Below are 25,301 nucleotides of genomic sequence, written 5' to 3' on the forward strand. Positions count from 1 at the left end.
GTGGGACGAGGGCTGATAGGGCATGCCTGCCCTCTGAGCACCAATACACGTCAAGAAGGGCAAGGGTTAACTCGGTAACATCAATGAGGCACTGAACAAGATGTGCAAGGTTGCTGAACAATTACGAGCAGATGAACATGGAGGAGTTGAAGACAGCTGATGGCGTTGGTTTAGTGGATGGAAGACTCTGATTCTATCCACCATACTGGTCCTGGGCTTAGTGATTGTGATGCTATGTTTGCTCCCTCTTTTCTGTCAATGTTGTATGTCTGTGTTTCAGAGGCAGCTGACAAATATTGGTTACCAGATGGTGAAAATAGACCCCGACGACTTGTCTGACCGGCCTCCAAAACCCACACGAAGACCACAACCCACAGTTCGATGACATCAGCACAGTTGACATGAAATTAGCTTGAACTTAAAACATTTTCATTTGTGGTTGTTTCCTGTTCTATTGTTTCCTGATCTATGTATGTAGCTTGCTAGCATTAACTTAAGATGTCTATGTCTTATAAAAACAGCCTTAGCATTATCCCTGTACACTCAATGACGTGTTAAGTTGAATCTCTCTGGGAACTCTTATCAGTGAAATTGTGTACATTTATTTTCTTTTAGCAATTATTATCCTGTAGGATAAAAAGGGGGGAAATGTGAGGGAAATTTAATGGACGAACATTATTATTCTCTGTGTTTCTGTATGTTGAGTTAAAGTAGCTTAGTGTACTGAGAAAGATGTTTTTCCCATGTTGTAATCGCCTTTCTGTGGCCTTGGCTGGTGATAAGCAGGGTGCCTGAGTTTTCCATAACTACGCATCCGCCTGCACATACCAGAGCACGCCAGGTGCATGCTTTAACAAAGCTTCATAGAAAATCTTGAGCCAATCATGTGAAGATGCAAGCAGTAAGTGAATGCCTTTAGAGTATGATAGATAACAGCCACTAAAACACAACTCAGAGTGCATGTACTCTCGGCATCATCAGAAGTGGTGTCTTCTTCTATTCTTCTCTTTCCTATTTTAGATATCTGTTATATGATCTAATACAGCGGTTCCCAAACTTTTTTGGCCGTGCACCCCCTTGATCTAATATAATAAATAACTGAAAAGACGACTGCTAAGCGTTTTGAAGTGTTTATTAGAAGTTTCCATTACAGGACCACTGGGCTGCTCCAGTCATTGTGGGACTCCTCGATTATGCACATTTCGAGCATGGCCTTGAGTTCATCCCGAATCACTTTTTTCTTGTGTTTGGGCAAGCGGTAAGGGCGGCTATGCACTACCACCCCCGGTGGTGTTTCGATGTGGTGTTCTATGAGATGGGTATGACCAGGAAGGGGCGAGAACATGTCGGAAAATTCCTTTTGCAACGTGGCCACCTCTGTGAGTTGGGCCGGTGAGAGGTGATCTCCACAAGAGACCTGAGTGGTCTGAGATGTTATCTTTTTCACCTCCGGCCCCAGCGCTGCCTTCTCCGGGACTACCAACACCAACGCCATGACTAATTTGGAGCTCGACATGGGGAATAATATGAGCACTTTGTCTCCTGGCATGAACTCTCTAAGGTGCATGCCCTGTCATACAGCCAGCTTTGACATTCTTGTGCCTGCTGCAAATTCTCCTGGGTTAGGTTCGTGAGGGTGTGGAGTTTTGCGCGCAGGTCAAGAATGTACTGGATTTCGTTTTTGCTAGGCGAAGGTCCCCCCTCCCAATTTTCCTGTAGCACGTCCAGAATGCCACGCAGCTTACGCTCGTATAATAATTCAAAGGGAGAAAACCCCATGGAGGCTTGCAGGACCTCTCGTACTGCGAATAACAAGGGCTCGAGCCACTTATCCCAATTACATGCATCATCACTTATGAATTTCCGAATTATGTTCTTGAGTGTTTGGTTAAATCACTCTACTAAGCCATCTGTTTGTGGGTGATAGCCACTGGTGCGGATAGACTTGATCCCTAACCCATACAGCTCGCGCAGTGTGCATGACATAAATGAAGTGCCTTGGTCTGTCAGGATTTCTTTCGGAATCCCGACCCGGGAGATAAAGCGGAAGAGTGCTTCCGCAATACTGGGTGCTGAGATATTGTGAAGAGGCACTGCTTCCGGATACCGCGTTGCATAGTCCACCAGAACTAGAATAAAGCGATACCCTTGTGCCAACTGATCTAATGGCCCGACGAGATCCATCCCAATTCGCTCAAATGGGGTCTCGATTAGAGGAAGAGGGCACAAAGGCACTTTTGGAGTGGCCGTGGGATTTACTAATTAGCACTCATGGCATGCCGCACACCACCGACGGACATCCCCACGAATCCCTGGCCAATAGAACCGGGCCATTATTTGGGCTAGTGTTTTATCTTGCCCTAAGTGTCCAGCCATGGGATTAAAGTGAGCTGCATGGAATACGAATTACCTGCGGCTCTTTTGGATGAACAACTGGGTTATTCGTTCACTCGTTTGAGTGTCCTGCATCACTCGGTACAATCTATCTTTAATAATAGCAAAATAAGGGAAGGTCGGTACCACGCTTGGCTGAAGAGTTTGAATATCGATTACTCTCATTTGGTCAAACACATGCCACAGAGTCTCGTCTCGCAACTGCTCGAATGGGAAGTCCCTAAGGGAACCCCCTTAGAGAGGGAGGAGGAGCGGGCTGCTCCTCACTCTGATGCAGTGCTGACATAGATGGGTCTGTGACCGCTTCTCCAGTCAATGCCACACCGGGATCTTCCTGTGATCTACGAGTGCAGGACCCATTACATGTTAAATATTTCATCAGCTTTTCAAACCCTGGCCAATCAGTACCCAAAATCAACGAGTGGGTGAGATGAGGACTAACCGCTGCCTTTACTCTATGCATTTGGCCACGGAACAGAATATGGACAGACACTAAGGGATAATTGTGAACATCCCCATGCACACGCAACACTTTCACTGCTTGTGCTGTCCCCGATGCCTCACCTTGCACCAAGTGTTGGTGAATTGAGGTCTGATTACAACCGGAATCCACCAAAGCATGATATGTATCCCCTTGAACACTTACCAGTATGCAATACATCGGGGGCGGTTTCTGGCGCGTCAGGGATCTGGATCACGGCTTCCACCTCCCTTGCAGAATGCTGATTCTGGCCAGCGAGGGCCCTTCTGTGCGGAGTTTGTATGTTCTCCTCATGTCTGCGTGAGTTTCCTCCGGGTGCTCCGGTTTCCCCCACAGTCCAAAGACATAAAGGTTAGGTTAACTGGTGACTCTAAATTGACTGTAGGTGTGAACGGTTGTCTGTGTCTATGTGTCAGCCCTGTGATGACCTGGCGACTTGTCCAGGGTGTACCCTGCCTTTGGTCAGCTGGGATAGGCTCCAGCTTGCCTGCAACCCTGTAGAACAGGATAAAGTGGCTAGAGATAATGAGATGAGACATTCTTACCATAAAATACTTTCATTCCATATTTTGTTGGGGTTTTGTTTTTGAGTAGGGTTTTTATTTTGTTCTCTGTTGGTTCAGTAACATGGTCCACCATTTTGTTTTTCTCAACTCATGGTATATGAGTTGATATCCTAGTAGTAGAGTAGCCAATCAGAGCATATGATTGCTCATATCCAGTGAACGTGGAGATAGATAGATAGATAGATAGATAGATAGATAGATAGATAGATAGATAGAATTACACACACGTACATACATACACACTCACTGGCCACTTTATTAGATACACCCACACACCTGCTGGTTTTTCCTGTTTCCAACACATCAACTTTGAAAATTGACTTCTCTCTTGCTGCCTAGTATATCCCTGAAAGATGCAATTGTGACAACATAATCAGTGTAATTCACTTTACCTGTCAGCGTTTTTAATTTTATGGCTAGTAGGTGTGTGTGTGTGTGTTATTATATATATCCCTGGGAGGCCAAGAGTTTATGAGAAAGCCATCATGTGATGCCATGACATGGCCTGGTGTCATGTCACCCTTACTGTAGAATGGCAGATGTCCTGTTTAAAATAGTGAACTCTGAATGGACTGTTCAAAGACTGTTTTAACCAGATAACAGCTTGATGTTACTTGTACATCTCAAACAAACAGAATATCTTGAAAAGTATTTTTTCATAATTTAACTAAAAAACAAACTTTCAATTATTCTATATTCATTACATGTAAAGTGAAATATTTCAAGCCTTTTTTTGTTTTTATTTTGATGATTATGCCTTATAGCTCATGAAAAACAGAAATCCAGTATATCAGATTATTAGAATATTTCCCAAGAACAATCAAAAAAGGATTTACAATACAGAAATGTCCAACTTCTGAAAAAGTGATTTGGCTGGCCAGTCAAGCACAGTAATATCATGGCCAGCAAACCATTTGGTAGTAGTTTTGGCACAGTGGGCAGGTGGAAAAGGAAATAAGCACTTCCATAAAGCTTATCAGATGGAAGCATGAAGTGTTCTAAAATCTGTTACATGCTGCATTGACTCTGGACTTGATAAAACACAGTGGATCATCACCAGCAAATGACATCCCAAATCATTACAGCCTGTGGAAACTTCACACTGGACTTCAAACACAGATTCTGTGCCTCTCTAGTCTTCCTCCAGACTCTAGGTCCTTGATTTCTGAATGAAATGCAAAATTTACTTTCATCTGAAAAGAGGACTTTGGACCACTGAGCAAGAGTCTGTCAGTAAGGTGAGGTATTCTGTCACTAAGGCAAAGTATACTGGGATGCAGGTTAATGGGAGTGGAGACAGATGTATTTGCAGAAGAGAGTCTTTATTATAAAAGAAATAGTAAACAGGCATACAATCCAAATGGTAGGCTGCAATCGTAACTGAAGAAGAGGCAAAGGATCGGGTGAGGTTAACAGGTTAAACAAGGCTAGACAATATCAGAATTAATAACACAGAACAGGAATCAGGAAACCAGGAAAACTACAAGATAACAAGGCTGAGTAATGTGTGACTAGCAACACAGTACTTCGCGAAGTGAATGATTATTGAGCATCCTTATATAAGGACTGTGCTTATATAAGGATTGTGCCTAAATCCGAGGCAGGTGTCAGTCATTAGCAATGTGTGCTGTTCAGGGTGTGCATGAGAGTCAGTTCGTTGTACACGCTGTCCAGAGCATACATGGGAGAAAGTCTGTTGTGTGCACCAACGTGTGCAGGTGTGACAGTCCAGTTCTTTCTCTCCTTAGCCCAGGTAAGAAGCTTCTGACATTGTCTCTGGTTCAGGAGTGGCTTGATATTAGGAATGCAACAGTTGTAGCCACTTTCCTGAAGACATCTGTGTGTGGTGGCTCTTGATGCACTGACACCAGCCTCAGGCCACTCCTTGTGAAGCTCTCCTAAGTTCTTGCATCAACTTTTCTTGACAGTCCACTCAAGGCTGCAGTCATCTCTGTTGCTTGTGCACCTTTTCCAGCCAGCCTTTTCAACAATGACCTTCTGTGACTTACCCTCCTTTTGGAGAGTGTTGATGATTGTCTTCTGGACAACTGTCAAGTTAGCAGTAATCCCCATGATTGTGGTTGCATGTACTGAACTAAACCTAGAGATACATGATATTTATACTGTTTTACCCAAACTCGAAATGAAATACTCTAAACTTTTGAGATTTTTTTTTAATTTGTGCTGTAGGCCATCATTATCAAAATTAAAACAGAAAAATGCTGGAAACATTTTAGTTGACATGTAAATTTTCACTATCTTAAATAACATGGAAAATATTGAACCTCTTCACAATATTCTAATTGTTTGAGATGCGCTAGTATAATAAGTACAAAATAATTTTGATTTGTTTTATACTTTTCTTGGAAAATGTATAAGGCCATGCATATTATTTCATAGTGTTAATGTCTTCATTACTATTATAAACTGGTAAAAAATAGAAAAATGAGTATGATGTACAAACATTTGACTGGTTGTGGATATCATTTCATCTTTTAATTAATATAAATTACCTCAAAGGCTCATCTCATCTCATTATCTCTAGCCACTTTATCCTGTTCTACAGGGTCGCAGGCAAGCTGGAGCCTATCCCAGCTGACTACGGGCGAAAGGCGGGGTACACCCTGGACAAGTCGCCAGGTCATCACAGGGCTGACACATAGACACAGACAACCATTCACACTCACATTCACACCTACGGTCAATTTAGAGTCACCAGTTAACCTAACCTGCATGTCTTTGGACTGTGGGGGAAACCGGAGCACCCAGAGGAGATCCATGCAGACACGGGGAGAACATGCAAACTCCACACAGAAAGGCCGCTGCCGGCCACGGGGCTCGAACCCGGACCTTCTTGCTGTGAGGCGACAGCAGTAACCACTACACCACCGTGCCGCCCCCCTCAAAGGCTCTCTGAAAGTTATATTTTGCTTGTATTTCATTTTAAACTGTCAACTGATTTGCCCTAAACAGCAGAAAAGAACTCTTGAAATCTGAGTTACGTCAATTCCAGTTGAATCATCCAGAAATCAGCCATTTTAGAATACTGCTTCATGGACCTGTCGGAGCTGGGAAATCCTGCTTTATAAACTCTGTGATGAGCGTATTCAAAGGAAAAATTGTCATCAAGGCACAGGAAGAGTCATCTGCAGGAAAGAGCTGCACAAAAACAGTAAGACCTGTTATACTTCTTCTTCTGGCTGCTCCCAATTAGGGGTCGCCACAGCAGATCTTTCGTCTCCATTGCTCCCTGTCTTCTGCATCCTTCTCTACCACACCTGCCACTTTCATGTCCTCTCTCACCACATCCATGTATCTCCTCTTTGGCCTTCCTCGTTTTTGTTTGCCTGGCAGCTCCATCCTCAACATTCTCCTTCCAACATGCTCTGCATCTCTTCTCAAGATGTGCTCATACCATCTCAGTCTCATCTCTCTTAGCTTAATTCCCAAGCTCTCCACGTGTGCTGTCCCTCTGATGTGCTCATTCCTTATACTGTCCAATCTTGTCACTCCCATCACAAACCTGAACATCCTCAACTCCGCCACCTCCAACTTTGCCTCCTGTCTCTTCATTAAGGGTACGGTCTCCAATCCATACATCACAGCTGGACTTACCTTTCACTTTTGCTGGAACTTTCCGATCACAAATGACTCCCGAAATCTTTTTCCAACTGCTCCACCCTGCCTGCATTCTCTTTCTCACTGCACTATCGCAGCCCCCATTTTCCTGCACAGTTGACCCCAGGTACTTGAATTCACCAACTTTCTTTACGTCTACTCCTTGCATCTTCACCACTCTCATACCCATTCTCATTGATGCACATGTATTCTGTTTTGCTGCTGCTCACTTTCATTCCTCTTCATTCCAATCCATACCTCCATCTCTCCGAACCCAACTCAACCTCCTTTCTACTTTCACCACATATCACAATATCATCCGCAAACATCATGCTCCATGGTGACTCTTGCCTCACTTCGTCCGTCAAGCTATCCATCACTATGGCAAACAAGAAAGGACTCAAAGCAGATCCTTGATGGAGTCCCACCTTCACCTTGAACCATTCAGTTGTTCCAACTGCACACCTCACTGCTGTTTCACTGTTCTCATACATGTCTTGCACCACTCTAATATACTTCTCATTCACTCCACTCTTTCTCATACAATACCATAACTCATCTCTTGGCACTCTATCGTATGCCTTCTCCAGGTCTACAAACACACAATGTAGCTTTCTCTGGCCTTATCTGTACTTCTCCATTAACAATCTTAAAGCAAAAATTGCATCCAACGTGCTCTTCCTTGGCATAAACCCATACTGCTGTTCACAGATTGCTACCTCTCTTCTCAATCTCGCCTCCAATACCCTTTCCCATAACTTCATGGTGTGGCTCATCAATTTTATTCCTCTGTAATTACTGCAGCTCTGTACATCTCCCTTATTCTTGTATATTGGGACTAGCACACTCTCCATTCATTTGGCATTTTCTCATTCTCTAGGATCTTATTAAACAATCTCATTAGGAACTCCACAGCCGTCTCACCCAAACATCTCTCAATCGGGACACCATCTGGTGTGACTGCTTTCCCATTCTTCATTCTTTTCATGGTTGCCCTGACCTCATCCTTACTAACCAACTCTGCTTCCTGATTTTCTGTCTCCAATGAATCTGACCTTTTCTCTCTTGGATTCTCCTCATTTAATAAATCCTTAAAGTACTCTTTCCACCTTCTTAATACACTTTCTTTGTTTGTCAGCACATTTCCATTTACATCTTTCATCACTCTTACCTGCTGTACATCCCTCGCTTCCCTGTTTCTCTGCCTAGCTAGTCTGTACAGGTATTTCTCTCCTTCTTTGGTCTCCAGTCTTTCATACAACTCCTGGTATGCATCTGCTTTTGCCACCACTCTTTTTGCCTTCTGTCTCATCTCTCTGTATAACTGCCTGCTTTCCTCGTCTCTCTGATCATCCCAGTTCTTCTTTGCTAGCCTCTTCTCTTTTATAATTTCCTGCACTTCTTTGTTCCACCACCATGTCTCCTTGTCTTCCTTCCTCCTTCCCAATGACCACCCTAGCACCTTTCTTGCTGCCTCTCTTACTAGTACAGCAGTAGTATTCCAATCTTCTGGCAGACTTCCATGACCACTCAATGCTTGTCTCATTTCTTCCCTAAACTCCTTCTGATGTTCTCCCTCTTTTAGTTTCCACCACTTAATCTTCAGCTCCACTATTTCACGCTTCCTCTTTTTCACTTCCAAGCTCATCCTGCACACGACCACTTGATGTTGTCTAGCTACACTCTCCCCTGCCATCACTTTACAGTCTCCAATCTCCTTCAGGTTACCCCTTCTGCAGAGTATGTAGTCCACCTGTGTAGATCTTCCTCCACTCTTAAACGTCACCCTGTGCTGCTCTTTCTTCTCGAAGTATGTATTGACTATTGCCAAATTCATCCTCCTTGAAAAATCAACCACCATTTGCCCTTCCACATTTCTCTCTCTTACACCATATATGCCCATCATGTCCTCATCTCCTCTGTTTCCCTCACCAACATGTCCATTGAAATCTGTTCCTATCAGCACGCGCTCCTCCCTCGGTATACTTTCTACCACTTCATCCATCTTTTTCCAGAAAGACTCTCTCTCTTCATTCTCACATCCAACCTGTGGGGTGTACGAACACACAACATTGATTACTACTCCTTGAATCTCCAACTTCATGCCAATCACTCTATCTGACACCCTCTTCACATCAATCACACTGTTGACCAACTATCCCCTCAAAACAATACCAACACCATTTCTCTTTCCATCAACTCCATAATAAAACAACTTGCATCCATCTCCAATGTTCTTGGCCTTGCTTCCTTTCCACCTCATCTCCTGCACACACAAAATGTCCAACTTCCTTCTTTCCATCATACCTGCTAACTCTCTCACTTTGCCAGTCAATGTTCCCACATTCAGTGTTCCTACCCTCAATTCTAAGCTCCTTCCCTTCCATCTTTCACGCTCTCTCCTAACACGCCTCCCCCCTCTCTTTCTCCTTCTCCATTTTTGGCACAACAGTAGCACACTTTCCACCGACACCCTGTTGACCAACAGTACCAGAGGCGGTTGTTGTTAACCCGGGCCCCGACTGATCCGGTATGGTATTTCTCTTTTCATTCCGCATGTTAGATTTGGTGCAGTTTTACACCGGATGCCCTTCCTGATGCAATCCTCTCCAATTTATCCGGGCTTGGGACTGGTGCCAAGAGTACGCTTATGCACCCCCAGTGGCTGGATTAGTATTCTGGAATAATGAGGAAAATGACAAAGAAAATCTATCTTTCAAGTCTCAAATGCTGAGGCCACGCCCCAAATTGTCAGGGATTGATAGTAGATAGATGTAATGCAGAAGTAGTTTTATTAAGAAAAGCGTGACAATCATGTAAGCAATCCAATTCTGCAGGCAAGATCATAAAGGTTAAACAAGCACAGGGTCAGGCGAGGCACAGAGTATACTAGGCACAGGCAAAATGGAAACAAGGAACAGGAACAGGGATTGAAAAACCAGGAGACCAAATACGAAAACATGGCTCGGTAAAGTGTCACAAGGAACTCAATACTTTGCACTGAACATGCATTTTCAGTGTCTTTATATAGGCAAGCTGATGCGCCTTAATCATGTGCAGATGAGCCTTGTTAACAGTGAGCGTGCGAGAGTTTCCCTGGTGTATGCGCAGTCCAGAGTGCGCCAGAGAGACCTTCTGGTGTGCACACCAAAGCGCATGGGGCTGACAGACACCCCCCCCCAAAGAGCTCCCTCTGGCAGCAAAAATCCATCCTTCCTCACCTCGGGGATGAGGGCCTGATGCTGGAAGCCATGCCATCTGCGCATCACTCTGAGCTGACATGGCACCAGATACTCGGCTCAGGTGGGGGCTTGGGCTCAGGCTCAGGACAGGACTTGGACTCTGGACTAAAAGTGGGCTTGAGCTCTGGAGATGACTTGGACTCTGGCATGGGCTCGAGCTCTGAATATGGCTTGGACTCTGGACTGGACTTGGGCTCGAGCTCTGAACATGGCTTGGACTCTGGACTGGACTTGGGCTCGAGCTTTGAACATGGCTTGGACTCTGGCATGAGCTTGAGCTCTGAACTGGACTCAGGCTCAAGCTCTGAACATGACTTGGACTCTGGTGTGGGCTCGAGCTCTGAACATGGCTTGGACTCTGGACTGGACTCAGGCATGGGCTGGAGCTCTGGACTGGACCTTGGACTGGATGTGAGCTCGAGCTCTGGACCTGACTTGGACTCTGCACTGGACTCAGGCATGGGCTCGAGCTCTGTTTGTGCATCATTCTGGTCCTGGTCAGGACTTAGCGATGGGACAACAACAGCTTCATAGCCAGGCAGCGGCCGGGTGACGACATCTTCATAGCTGGACGGCAGCAAGATGATGATGTCTTCATAGCCAGCTGAGGCAGAGGCCACTCTGTCATCCTCTGGCACTGGTTGTGGAACTTCCTCAGGTTCTGGCATGCGCTCTTGTGCTGGAGCTGGCACTGGCTCTGACTCTGGCACTAGCACTAGCACTGGAGCTGTCACTGTCACTGGCTCTGACTCTGGTGCTGGTGCTGGCACTGGCTCTGGAGCTGACACTGGCACTGGCTCAGGTTCAGGCACTGGCTTTTGCTCTGGCTCTGTTTCAGGCTTGTGCTCTGGTTCAGGTGCTGGCTCTGACTCCTGCACAAGCTCTGGTTCTGGCTCTTACGCAGGCTCTGGCTCTTGCACTGATTCTGGTTCTAGCTCTGGTTCAGGTACTGGCACTGATGCAGGCTCCAGCTCTTGCACTGGTTCTGGTTCTATCCCTGGTTCTGGTTCAGCTGCTGGCTCTGGGATTGACTGTGGATCAGGCTGTGGGACTGGTTCTTGAACGATGGCTTCTAGGAGGGACTCTGGAACAACGGCCTCCTCTGCTGCTGTGTCGACCTCAGATGGGGTAGTCCCCTCCCAAAATATTTCATGGGGGTCGTCCTTTTCTAATGATTCATAGATGAACCAGAGCATGTCTAGAAAAGTCTGTGAGCTCCAAACACAAGGTTGCTCTACTTGGATCAGGTACTCCACCCATCAGCATGCTCATCCAGAAATCAAAGTGAACATAAAGCTTACTTAGATAAGTTCTGGTGGCTTGGGTTCTTCTAGGTTTGCATAGAAAATATCACATTGCAGACTGAATCCCCGAGGATGATCTATTCCCTCATAAGGTGCCAGGGGGCTCATTCCAAAATGCCGCTGGAAATAAAAGGCTAAGGGCTGAGACATGGAAATCCGGAAGCGGCGTGGAATGGCGTACTGGAAGAATTCTGCTACATCCATTGTTTGGCAAAGTATTCTGGCAGGGAATGGTAGTAGACAGGTGTAAGTGCAGAAATAGTTTTGTTGAGAAAAGTGTGACAATCAGGCAAACAATCCAATTCACCAGACAAGATCATAAATGTTAAACAAGCACAGGGTCAGGTGAGGCACAAACAGAGTATACTAGACACAGACAAAATGAAAACAAGGAACAGGGATTGGAAAACCAGGAGCCCAAATATGAAAACACAGCTTGATAAAGTGTCACAAGGTACTCAATACTTTGCACTGAACATGTGTTTTCAGTGTCTTTATACAGGCACGCTGATGGACCTTAATCGTGTGCAGGTGAGCCTTGTTAACGGCGCGCATGCGAGAGTCCGCTTGGCGCACACGCAGTCCGGAGCGTGCCCGAGAGTCCTTCTGGTGTGCATGCCAAAGCACGTGGGGCTGACACAAATATCATACCACCATAGTATATTAGCACTGTGTCATAATCATTGACATGTTTTTATGAGTTTTACTCAAAATATTTGGATCAGTATATTTGCTGAAGGCATATCAGTTCCTGACTTTTCAAACACCACTTTATTATCAAAAAGAAAGTATTTTTGCAACCAGAGAATGTCCACAAACATCAAATCAGTTTTAATTTATTTTGTTAAAGGGACATACCATACACTTTCAATTATTTTATATTATTCCCAAAATGCATTTGTAAAGTTTCTGAGGTTGTTTATTAAAACAAACAAACAAACAAACAAAGCCTTGGTTCTTTTTTCTCAATGCTGTTTTAGCATGGTATGAAAAGCCTATAGGATACAACAGGCAGATTTTGCAGCTGTGCATTTAAATATTAAATATGTAATTTGCTTTCTTCTGATTGGCTAATATCTTTAAAGGAGAACTCTAACATCCACACCCATAGAATTGTTTTGCTACAGTCTTCACGTTATTTTTATGATAACATCCAGATGTTTGTGCACATGTGAAACAAATATTCCAGAATATATTGACATATAATACAATATTTACATAGCTTGTGCACCTCATCACATCCCTAACATTTATCTAGGAGTATGATTCTACTTGGGCTGCAAGAAGTTCTGAATTCAAATCCCAGATGAGCACCCCAATATTGATGTCAGTTGAGGGTATGAAGGACATGGGGTGAATGAGGAGACTAGGGAAAACACAAAGAACTCCTACAACAGATTTCCTTCAAATAATTGTATTCACAGCAATGATATAATAAATAATACATTTACCATATGACAAGCCACCAAGGCAACACCCAGGCCATTTCTGCAGGGGTAAGTAAATGGCAAAATAATAAACAAAACCCACCACTAAGCTCAATCCCAAAATGTACAAATCCATAAACAAAGCAAAACAAATACAACAAAAATATAATTTACTTCCCTGTCTCCCTACCTAATCCAAAAGCAGGAGAAAAATCCACGATAACTTACATCTTTCCAGCCAGGGTAACAAACATCCAAACAAGACTTTTCAACATATTATGACCAAATTCATCTCTCAAACAATTTAGGTAACAACTTTTACATAAAGGAATATTGCCCAGACCAATATACAAACAAGTGTGGCACATGGCATGCAACATGGAGTTAAGGTTGATGAGAAGTTTCCTTTATATACCCCCTCCAGCACTACCAAAATGGAACCTGTTCCAACTAAGAACAGGAAGGAGAAACACACACACACACACACACACACAAGTCAATGCAGGACATACATAAACTAATGGAGGGGATAAAGTAACCCTGTACTAGTAAGCTACCTTGCCAAGTTAACCTGAACTAGCAACAGCTAACTGCCTGAAGTGGTGAAAAAGAAGCCTTTGTAACATTACGAGAGCTCATCTCAGTGCATGGTGTCTAACAAATTTACCAAAATCACACAACAGGGAGTTGCTTCTTATTCTAAACCACATATGTCAAACTACATGTTTTATCAAATTTAGCAGCATGGAAAGAATGTTAATGTTAGCTGACTGAGTAATGTTACCTGAAGGCTTTGCCTATGCGAGCAAACTAAGGTTCAGTTCAAAAGGAGAAATCTATAACAATATACAATAGAGCTTTTAATATTTGATTTTTTTAAATTTATTTATTTATTTATTTATTTCAAATTTTAAACATTTTACTTGTGGTTAGTGGACTGGCAATTGACTCCAACAGAACTGGTACAGCTCCATTTCTTGATTGAGATTGCTATGGGTGATCATATGTTAATGGAGGTTGGTATCATAAAAAAATGAGAGGAGATTCTATGTAAGAAGCATGCACTTTTGTTATTGACCTATTCTCTCTGCCTGTTTTCTGTCTATTGCTGGACTGAGAAGACTGGGAATTTAACAGTTCACTCTGAAAGGCCCAGTACATCCCAAAATCACATCAACATATTTCAAAAACAACAAGGAAAAATGGTTTTCCATGGCATGTCCCATTTAAGAAAATTCTAAAAATATTATGATGTGATTACCCTTAGTTGGATCTCAGACTACAGTATGTCATTATTCATCAGCCTTTTATTACACTTTGGTTTTCTTTTCACAGTACAAAACCTACAAAATCACTGATGCAAATTCTCAGACTTTGCCATTTGTCCTCAATGACGTTATGGGTCTGGAAAATCATGAGGAAGATGGAGTTGATCCTCGTGATATTATTCATGCACTGCATGGCCATGTAAAAGAAGACTATAAGGTAGAAAAAGAATGAACATATTTTAATTCCAGTTAATTGTTAATATGTGTTTTACAATGTTTACACAGACCAGATCATTGGCAGAAAATATAAAACACATAAAAAATGTATTTTATACAACTACAGATATCAAGAAAAGATGCAATATTTTATACTCTCCAGTATATCCTTTCATTTTTCTTTTCTTTGTCCTCAGTTTAATCCTGCTTCTCCACTGAGTCATGCAGACCCAGACTTCATAAATGACCCCAATCCAAATGACAAAGTGCACTGTTTGGTGAGTGTAGTGCCTGCAGATAGCATCACCCTAATGCCAAATGAGGTCATTCAGAAGATGAAAAATGTCAGGAAGGAAGCACTCAGCTTGGGTGAGTGACTAAAAGATGCAATATATAATAATGTTGCATGAATTACCTTATTATATTGGTTGTTTTATATTTGTTGATTTGCATGTAACATTTAGTATTCATTTTTGTACATTCATTTGTAGATGAATTTGTAGATGTTTTATTAATAATGTGTTTGAATTAAGGGCAATTTAGGAATGGTCAACTTTCATTCATTCATTCATTCATTCATGAAGTAATGTCCCCGTTTAGTTGCAATGAAAATCCTCTGGTGACACTGGCACTAAACTAAATGAGTTAAGCAAAGGTTTTTTTTATTTATTTATTTATTTATTTATTTATTGATAGTCTGTGAAAAACCCAAAATAGTGTGAAAAATCCCAAACAGTTTTACTGATGCTACATTCCATCCATGTCTTGGGAATGGTCTCGACAGATCATGTTGGGTACAAAGCCAGCACATAAAGAGTTTTCCCAAGCCAACACCCTTTTTTTCCCCTTCTAACCTTAAAACCTTATATAAAACAGTTAGTTCTGGTCCACTAATTTGATCAGTAGAGCAGCATTCCAAGAGTGCTGATATTTCCCATAACAACACTGGGATATTTCATTGTGTGTATCACTCCACTCATGTGCGTCCTTTATGCAAAATTCCACTTACTAGTTTGAAATAGTCTTGAAATCATTAGCAGACATACAGTTTCAATCAGAGACAGCATATCAAATGTTGAAACTGATACATTTTATGGTTTTTTGAAAAATATATGCTCAGGAATGTCTCTCAGAGCAATTTCTAAACAGCTGCAGATGCTAAGATCATCAGTTCAACAACTGTATACACAACCCCAATTCCAAAAAAGTTGGGATGCTGTGTAAACTGTAAATAAAAATAGAATGTGATAATTTGCAAATCATGGAAACCCTATATTTCATTGAAAATAGTACAAAGACAGCATATCAAATGTTGAAACTGATACATTTTATGTTTTTTTGAAAAATATATGCTCATTTTAAATTTGATGTCAGTAACACGCTTCAAAAAAGTTGGGACAGGGCATGTTTACCACTGTTGCATCACCTCTACTTTTAACAACACTCTGTAAATGTTTGGAAACTGAGGAGACCAACTGCTGTAGCTTTGAAAGAGAAATGTTGTCCCATTCTTGCCTGATATACAATTTTAGTTGCTCAACAGTTCGGGGTCTCCTTTGTTGTATTTCAGGCTTCATAATGCGCCACGTTTTAAATGAGAGCCAGGTCTGGACTGCAGGCAGGCCAGTTTAGCACCCAGACTCTTTTACTACGGAGCCATGCAGTTTTAATATGTGCAGAAAGCAGTTTGGCGTTGTCTTGCTGAAAGAAGAAAGGCCTTCCCTGAAAAAGATTTTGTCTGTATGGCAGTATATTGCTCTGAAACATGTATTTATCATTCAGCATCACTGATCCCTTCCCAGATGTACAAGCTGCCCATGTCATGTGCACTAATGCACCCTCATACCATCACAGATGCTGGCGTTTGAATTGTGCACTGATAACAAGCCAGATGGTCCCTCTCCTCTTTAGCCTAGAGGACATGATGCCAATGATTTCTGAAAATTTTTTAAAATTTTTATTCATCAGACACCGGGACAATTTTCCACTTTGTCTCAGTCCACCGTAAAGGAGCTCAAGCCCTGAGAAGGTGGCAGTGTTTCTGGGTATTGTTTATATCTGATTTTAACTTGCATTTGTGGATGCAGCAATGAACTGTTTTCACAGACAATGGTTTTCTGAAGTGTTCCTGAGCCCATACAGTGATTTCCACTACAGACACTTGTCTGCTTTTAATGCAGTGTCTCCTGAGGGCCTGAAGATCACAGGCATGCAATAACAGTTTTCAGCCTTGTCTCTTGCATACAGAGATTTCCCCAGATTCTCTGAATCTTTTAATGATCTTATGTACCATTGATGATGCGATCCCCACATTCTTTGCAATTTTACATTGAGGAATGTTATTCTTAAATTGTTGCACTGTTTGCCCATGCAGTCTTTCACAGATTGGTGAATCCCTCCCCATTTTTACTTCTGAGGGACTCTGCCTCTCTGGGATGCTCTTTTTATATCCAATCATCTTACTGACTTGTTGCCAGTTAACCTAATTAGTTTTTTTTTTTTTTAGCATTACACAACTTTCAGTCTTTTGTTGCCTCTGTCCCAACCTTTTTGAAATGTGTTGCTGACATCAAATTCAAAATAAGTATACATTTTTCAAAAAGCAATACAATTTCTCAGTTTCAACATTTGATATATTGTCTTTGTACTATTTTCAATGAAATATTGGGTTTCTATGATTTGCAAATTATCGCATTCTGTTTTTATTTACAGCTTACACAGTATCTCAACCTTTTTGGAATTGGAGATTGTAAGTATGTAAGTTATTGGGAGGTTTAGCCATTTTGCCAAGCCACTTTACTGGAAGAAGACCCAACTGTTCCCCTCAGCCGAGAGGAAATTGGTTCAGATGGTCAGAAACCACCAAGGCACAGGCCTGCCATGAAGCTGCTGGAACACTGTCAACAGTATGAGTTTACCATTGTCACAGACTGAGAGGCTGCTGTCCAAGAAAGAAGCTCCTGCTCCAAAATCAACACCTTCAAGGTTGACTAAAGTTTGGAGGTGACCACATGGACAAAGAAAAAAAAAAACTTCTGGAGGAAAATTTTATGGTCAGACAAGACTGACTGTTTGTTCCACAATGACCATACCGTAAGTACAAGGAAGCATGATGGTGGTAGCATCATGCTCTGGGGCTGTTTTGCTGCCAGTGGAACTAGTGCATTGCTCATAGTGGATTCTGCCAGAAGCTTTTTGATGGCTACCAAAAGTATCTGATGAAGATGAAACTTGCTAAGGGACATTTAGCCAAATATTAGGTGTGCTATATGTAAATTCTTTACCCGGTATGCATCATTTTGACCCAGTGTTGATTTAAGAAAAAATAAATAAATTGAAAATTGTGCACCAAACTCTTGGGTTTTTTTCTCCGATTAAAGATGTATGTTGTACAATCAATCTGCCACAGAAAAAGAACAGCTCAGAGGTCGCTGAAAACCCAATATTGCCATTACATTCATGTCCCTGTGTGCAAACTTCTGACTTCAACTGCAGCAAATGATATTTTTCAGGAATATAACTTTTGATTTAAATATGTACTGTAATCTCATAAAATGAAAAGGAAGAAGGGACACCAGTTTAACCTGAAGCACCTTTAATGTGAATGTGCAAATGAATGTGAGCTACCGAGTCAGCATGCTATAAAATGATTGTGGCTTCTTCAGGATCTATTTCCACTAGTAGAGCAAAAATAACAGAACTTTGACCATATTGTGTCCAAAATATCACATATTTATATATCAACAGGGTTCCTACACTTGCTAGAAGCAAGTGTCAGTGACTGTGCAAGTTCGTGGCTGCCTTCAAGCATGGCCGCCACAGACTACAACTCCCAAGCATCACAGCGCCCTCCCTCTCCTGGGCACTGATTGGGATTACACCTGTTCCTTATTCCAACAACCTATATAAGCATGCCAAACACTCCAGCTCATTGCGAAGTATCATTCTGCAGACCTGATCATACTAAGCTATTGTTGTTTCGGCCTGATTCTTTGTGTTTCTGAACCCCTGCTACATTATTCTCTCAAACCTGAGACTGTTATTTACCTCTGACATCCTCTGACTGACCCCTAGCATGAACTTGACTCTGATTCTCGTCTCAAGATTTGGATTTGTTTACCAGCTTGCGACACACCCGTTCCCCCCTGCATTTGCGTCCATAAGTGCCTGTACCCTGACAGCAAGCAAGTAATTGCTGATATTATATTCTTTCATAGGTCCAAAATTTCTAGTGGCTCCCTGTGGCATGGTACTGTAGCTCATACAAATAAATTAAAACCAAACCCAGACAAGTTAAATGCACAGCATTTTATTCAAGCTGCAATACTAAAACAATGCAGTGTTAGTCTGTTCCTGCCATGTAAATTTGAAAAACTAAACTGATCCCTTCTACCCGTAATCATAACAGGAGGGAGGTTAATGTACAACTCATCAAAAGAAAAGGGAACAGCAAGTAAGCATGGTGGAAAGATCAGGGACATGGTTTTACTGATCAAATTCACTGATATTTCATGATATCCTTGTTGAAACCTACTTTGTTTCTTACTCTTTCATTTGACAGTCGCCATTTTGTATCTAAATGTGCCTTTGAGAAGTCACATGAGTTGTCGATAGTAGCAATCACTTTCACCGGTGTCCACCATTATCAACACCCTGTGGAATTAAGTCACATTTACAACTGTTATGGATTGATCTTTGTATAACATTGTTGAAGTAGATAAAGTACTTAAAAAAAGTGCTGTGATTTATATATTTTTTTCTGACTCATAACAGAATGGAATGCTTATAGAGTATTTGGAATCCTATTGCTATAAATAGAATTAGACCAGAATTTAATTCCTAGCATATTAAAAAAATTACATGCTTGAACTATTCATATTTTTCTATTCCATTCAGAATGTTTTTCTTTTTTTGCAGTTTGTTGTAAATCTCTACCACATATTAGAATATCAGTAGACATTTTATATTTTGGTTCAAGGAATGACATGCGACCTTTGACCGGGATTTTCATGTGTTTACAATGTCAGTTGCCTGTTGACATTTATTAGTAAACTACAAAACTTGAAATTAATACAAACAACAATGAATGATTAACAAAATGTGATCTACAAAAATACTTAGAAAGTGGAACAAAAAGATTTTCTGATTTGGGTTAAACATTATCAGTTCATTTGTTGACAAACATTAGAATTACTTCCTCATTTATGTAAGCACCAACATTAATATATTTATATAAAAGATATTTTGTCCTAAATATAAGTCTATGTAAAACAAATTTGAAATAAAAACTATGTTTTGTTAACTTAATACCACAAAACGATTATTATTATTTTTAAATATATAATCATCTGGGTGTCAATAATTGTGGAACGGTGTCAATAACTGTGTCCAAAGGTGTCAATACTTGTGGAACGGTGTCATGTGATCTGATACGCAAAGTAATCAGGAATCAACTCTTTTTCTTTTTTTTTTTCCAGTGGAAGTTTGAGTAATTATTCATGCACAATTTATGGATTGAAAATCTTTTCTACTTTTGTGATGGCCAAAAGATCATTAAGTTGTCGATAATTGTAGCCGCTGCTCTATATTGTAGGCAGCAATTTTCAGTTTTCTTTGGTAGTTTGTATAAACATCATAAATGTCTAAAAGGCTTTGATGAAAATGTATGTTTTCACAGACTTTCCCCATAGATTAAGGAAGCTTATTGCTTCCACTCCAGAAAAAGAAAAACAGATCAGTGTCATGTTATAACGTTAAAAGTTTGTTATAGCAAGATGTTTTTCATGTTTGAACAAGATATTTTCACATTATACAAACTTATCACGTACTGTCAAGGAAGGGTTGGAGACAGATATAAGTGTAGAAGCATTTTAATTACTGAAAGTGACACTGGGCAAACAATCCAAATCGGCGAGCATAAATCATAAACGGAAAAGAACTAAAAGGTCAGGCGAGGCACAAATAGATTATCCAAGGCACAGATGAAAGCATAATCAGAAAACAGGAATCAGGAAATCAGGAGATCAATACAGGAAAATAAGGCTCGGTAATGTGTGCGTAAAGTAGCACAATACTTCGCACTGAGCGCGTGTTTTCAGAGTCTTTATGTAGGTGTGCTGATACACCTTAATCCTGTGCAGGTGTGCATAGTTAATGGCACGCGCCCAAGAGTCTGACTGATGTACGCGCCAAGGCATGCAGGTGTGACACGTACAACTTATGTTGTTGTAATGTGATAAGTTAATAATACAAACTTATCACCTTTTAATTCAAGACCACCACCATAGTGCCCCTCCCAAAGAAAAACAATATAACATGCCTGAATGACTATCGCCCAATTGCACTCACTTCAGTTGTAATGAAGTGTTTTGAGAGGATAGTCATGTCATCCATCAAAAAGGGCATCCCAGACACAATAGACCCCCTTCAATTTGCATATCGTCAGAACTGTTCAACTGATGATGCCGTCAATGCAGCCATCCACACAGCCTTGTCACACCTGGAACACAGGGACACCTATGTTCGAATGCTGTTTGTGGACTACAGTTCAGCCTTCAACACTGTCATCCCCAGCAGACTGACAGAGAAGCTCTCCACCCTTGGACTGACATCCTCCCTCTGCTGCTGGGTCCTGGACTTTCTCACAAACAGACCCCAGGCTGTCAGAGTCAGTACCAGAACATCCAGCACCAAGACAGTGAGCACAGGGACCCCCAAGGCTGTGTGCTCAGTCCACTCCTGTACACCCTCTTCACCCCCACCCAGAGTAACACTTCCATCATCAAGTTCGCTGACGACACCACTGTCATTGGGCTGATCACTGGTGGAGATGAGAGAGCCTACAGGGAGGAGGTGGCTCAGCTGGTCTCCTGGTGCCAGGAAAAAACCTCTCCTTGAATGCTGAGAAGACCAAGGAGATGATTATTGACCCGAGGAAGAGGAGGAGAGACCAGCACGCCTCGCTGCACATCAACGGGACAAAGGTGGAGAGGGTGAAAACATTTAAATTCCTTGGAACTCACATCAGTGAGGATCTCACTCGGACACACAACACACAGCAGACCATCAAGAAGGCTCAACAGAGACTCTTCTTCCTGAGGAAGCTGAGGAAATTTGGACTGTCCACCAAACTCCTCAGCAACTTCTACAGGTGCACAGTGGAGAGTGTCCTGACAAATTCCATCGCTGTGTGGTACGGGAACTGCACAACTCAGGACAGAAAGGCTCTCCAGCGTGTCATTAAAATGGCACAGTTCATCTGTGGAGCTGTCCTCCCCCCACTACAGGACATTTGCAACACCCGGGTCACAAAAAGGGCACAGAGCATCATCAGGGACCAAACACACCCACAACACAGACTATTCACGCTCCTACCATCTGGCAGACGCTACAGGAGTGTGAAAGCAAGGACTACTAGACTGAGCCCATGTTTACATTAGACCGTATCAGCGGATCATCAGATTAACATTTTTAAAACGATTAGTGTGCACACAGCAACACCAATACACGGATACGCTTGGCTCCGCAGGCATCCTGCGCTCCAAATCACTCCGCCCTGAACAGCGAGTGCCCTCTGGAGGGTGCGCACTCTGGCCTTGCGCAGCTCACAGAGCACGCGAGTGAAGTGAACAAGCTGTGATTCGGGACTGAGCCGCTGTGTGTGTGATCCCAGCGCATATCACTTACCACTTGCAAGTGGAAGTATGGCAAGCCTAAAGACAATCATGACTACACAATGGGCAGTATCTGCATCAGTATTTGCAGTATTTTCATACTTTTATACTCTTTAATGAAAGGTGATACAAGGCGGAAGTCCGCGCCGTTTTTCAGCAGTCGCATCACATGACCAACGCCAGCGAATCAGGAAGGTGGATGTCACAGTGACGTTGTCCAATGAGACGCCAGCTAGAGCTCAGCACAGCGTATCCGCGTATTCTGAATGTTTACACAGCACCGGAGCTGACACGATCTGGATTGAATACGTGGACGCTGGCGGATTCCCGTTTCCCGGTGTTTCCAGGCGGTTTAATGTAAACGGACAGTGCATCCACGAAGAAAACGAGACAGATACGGTCTAATGTAAACGTAGCCTCACAAACAGTTTTTACCCCCAGGCCATCAGGCTTTTGAACCACGGATTATAATCACCATCTACCTCTATATTTCCATCAGGCTTTTGAACCACGGATTATAATCACCATCTACCTCTATATTTCCATCAGGCTTTGAACCACAGATTATATTAGCAATTTTGCACAAGACATTGCACAGTATATCTACCTATGTTTGCACATTGTTTGTTTGCCTCTCCTTTTTTTTTAAATGTTATCTTCATTTTTCATTCTACTTTTATATTTTGCATTCCATATGCACTTTATATTTTATATTTCATATTTTATATATATATTTCTTTTTATATTGGTAAGCATAATTTGGTCGGGCAGTTGCAAAATAAGAATTTCATTACCCAATAATAAACCGCTGTGTCTGTTATTGTGTATATGACAAATAAACATCTTGAATCTTAATAAGGAGCTTTTGTTATTATAAGAATTACTATTTAGCTTGTAATTATGTGATAAAATTGTTATAACATGAAACATTTGTATGAGTTTGTCTGAAAAAATAAATATCTTGTGATAACGTGAAAATATCTTGTTATAATGTGGACAAAAAAACATATCACAATAGTTTTTAGGTTATAACCTGATGCTCATTCATTTTTCTTTTTCTGGCATGGTAGCAATACATTGCCATCATGAAGTGGCTTAAAAGAATATATTTTATTTTACCATTCAATAATATTCTGATGGTCACAGCAAGGTCATATGTCTGAAATAGTTCCTTCCTATTTGAAATATATTTTAAGTACATTTCAGACATATGATGTAGAAGCAAGAAGGACTAGACTGATTGATGGAGACATCTGTGTCCACAGCACTGGCTGACTGATGAATAACAATTCTTATTGTTTTTCTGTGCTTTTTTTATTATTATAATTTTGTAAATCTACTATAAAAACTAGAGAGCTGTGCAGGTCTGAGCTCAGCCTTTGTCTGATTGGGAGATGGAAGCTACGGTACATAAATAGAAAAAATAGCCCGCTCAGAAATACGTCGACACCAGGATTTGAATTGACATTGCAAACTCTCTTTCTTTCCGGGACCGCTCCAGTCACAGAAGATTACATCGCGAACTGAGGTTATGTAACATGGCACTTACATAGTCAGTATGCAGTGGTGCCACACCGCAACTGTGGAATTACTACCTGAGCCTGGCACACCAATTACATTCACGCTCAAACTTGGTTAAACATACACAGAGACAGGTGACTCTATAGGCTTCAGCCAAAGTCTGAGCCAATGACACAGAATAACAGAAAAATGCCTTTATTTATATTTAACTGGTTTGGTTTTTTTAATTATCTGTGTATGCCAGGCATCCCTCATGTAGTTCTGATGACGAAGATAGATGCTCTTTGCCCACTGGCTAAGAAGGATCTAACCGAGGTTTACAAAAGCAAGAAAATCAAAGATACGGTTTGTTGAACCTACGTTTGATATCCATCTTACAGACATTGTCCTATTATGTGCCTCATTTTTTCTAATAATTAATACAAATTTGCTCCTGCTTCTAGCTTTCATGTGCAAATTACAATCCACTTTTTCTGTACAGTTTTTATGAAGTATTTTTCCATGACGACTTATATTCTCTGCATGTCTAGATGGAGAAATGCAGCCACAGACTTGGTCCACCAGTGAAATGCATCTTCCCAGTGAGCAACTATTATGAGGAATGTGAACCAAATAATGCAAAAGATGTACTTATTCTGATGGCATTTAAGGCGATTGCTGAATTTATTAAAGATTACATCGAAGATGATAACATCTGAGTTATCTGCGAAAGCATCCATTTGAAAAAGGGATTACAACCTAGTTCATTTTTATCATCAAATTTATGTAAGTCAAATATTAAATATGAGCATCAGTGACCAACTAATGGTATGTTTTATTAAAAATACACTTTCTGCTCTTTACACACACATTCCTTATTAATCTTTCTGAATCAGCCAAATTAAATCTCTGCTGTGTAGCAGTTACTACAAACATTGGGCTATATTCAGAGGCCACTTAACTTGAGACCAAAGGTTACATCAACATTTCCGCAGAAAGAGTTTGTTGTAGCCAGAGTCGGGTTATGCAGCTGGAAAAGTTGATTTTCTGGATTATGTAAATTACCTTTGTGTAGTTCATGCCCTCTGAGGGTTTCATATGAGGTAAGCTTTCGCATCAATAGCATCTAGACCGCTGCCTTTAATAAAATGAGGCTAACAGCATCCATCTGTTATCCATAACCACTTATCCTGTGCTGGGTCGCGGGCAAGCTGGAGCCTATCCCAGCTGACTATGCGCAAGAGGCAGGGTACACCCTGGACAAGTCACCAAATCATCACAGGGCTGACACAGTGAGACAAACAACAATTCACACTCACATTCACACCTACAGTCAATTTAGTCACCAATTAGCCTAACCTGCATGTCTTTGAACTGTGGAGGAAACCAGAACACCCCCACGCAAACATGGGGAGAACATGCAAACTCCACATAGAAAGGCCCTCATTGGCCACTGGGCTCGAACCCAAAACCTTCTTGCTGTGAGGCAACAGTGCTAACCACTACATCACCATGGCACCCAGGCTAACAGCAGTCAGCTAAAACTAATATGATATATAAATGAGCAGGAATTGCACTAAAGACAAATATAACTGCCTAATATATTGCAGGA

General features: G+C 41.6%; 1 protein-coding gene across 1 annotated transcript; it reads left to right on the forward strand.

The window, feature by feature from the left end:
- Positions 1-6,405: 6,405 nt before the first annotated feature.
- LOC132866642 (interferon-induced protein 44-like) lies at positions 6,406-24,451 on the forward strand. Its single transcript, XM_060899431.1, has 5 exons — positions 6,406-6,613; positions 14,368-14,517; positions 14,714-14,885; positions 23,955-24,055; positions 24,241-24,451. The coding sequence occupies exons 1-5, from the start codon at positions 6,539-6,541 to the stop codon at positions 24,406-24,408; spliced, it is 666 nt and encodes a 221-aa protein (XP_060755414.1). The 5' UTR covers positions 6,406-6,538; the 3' UTR covers positions 24,409-24,451.
- The last annotated feature ends 850 nt before the right edge of the window (positions 24,452-25,301 follow it).

This window comes from Neoarius graeffei, chromosome 18 (assembly GCF_027579695.1).
Source record: "Neoarius graeffei isolate fNeoGra1 chromosome 18, fNeoGra1.pri, whole genome shotgun sequence".
Taxonomy (NCBI): Eukaryota; Metazoa; Chordata; class Actinopteri; order Siluriformes; family Ariidae; genus Neoarius; species Neoarius graeffei.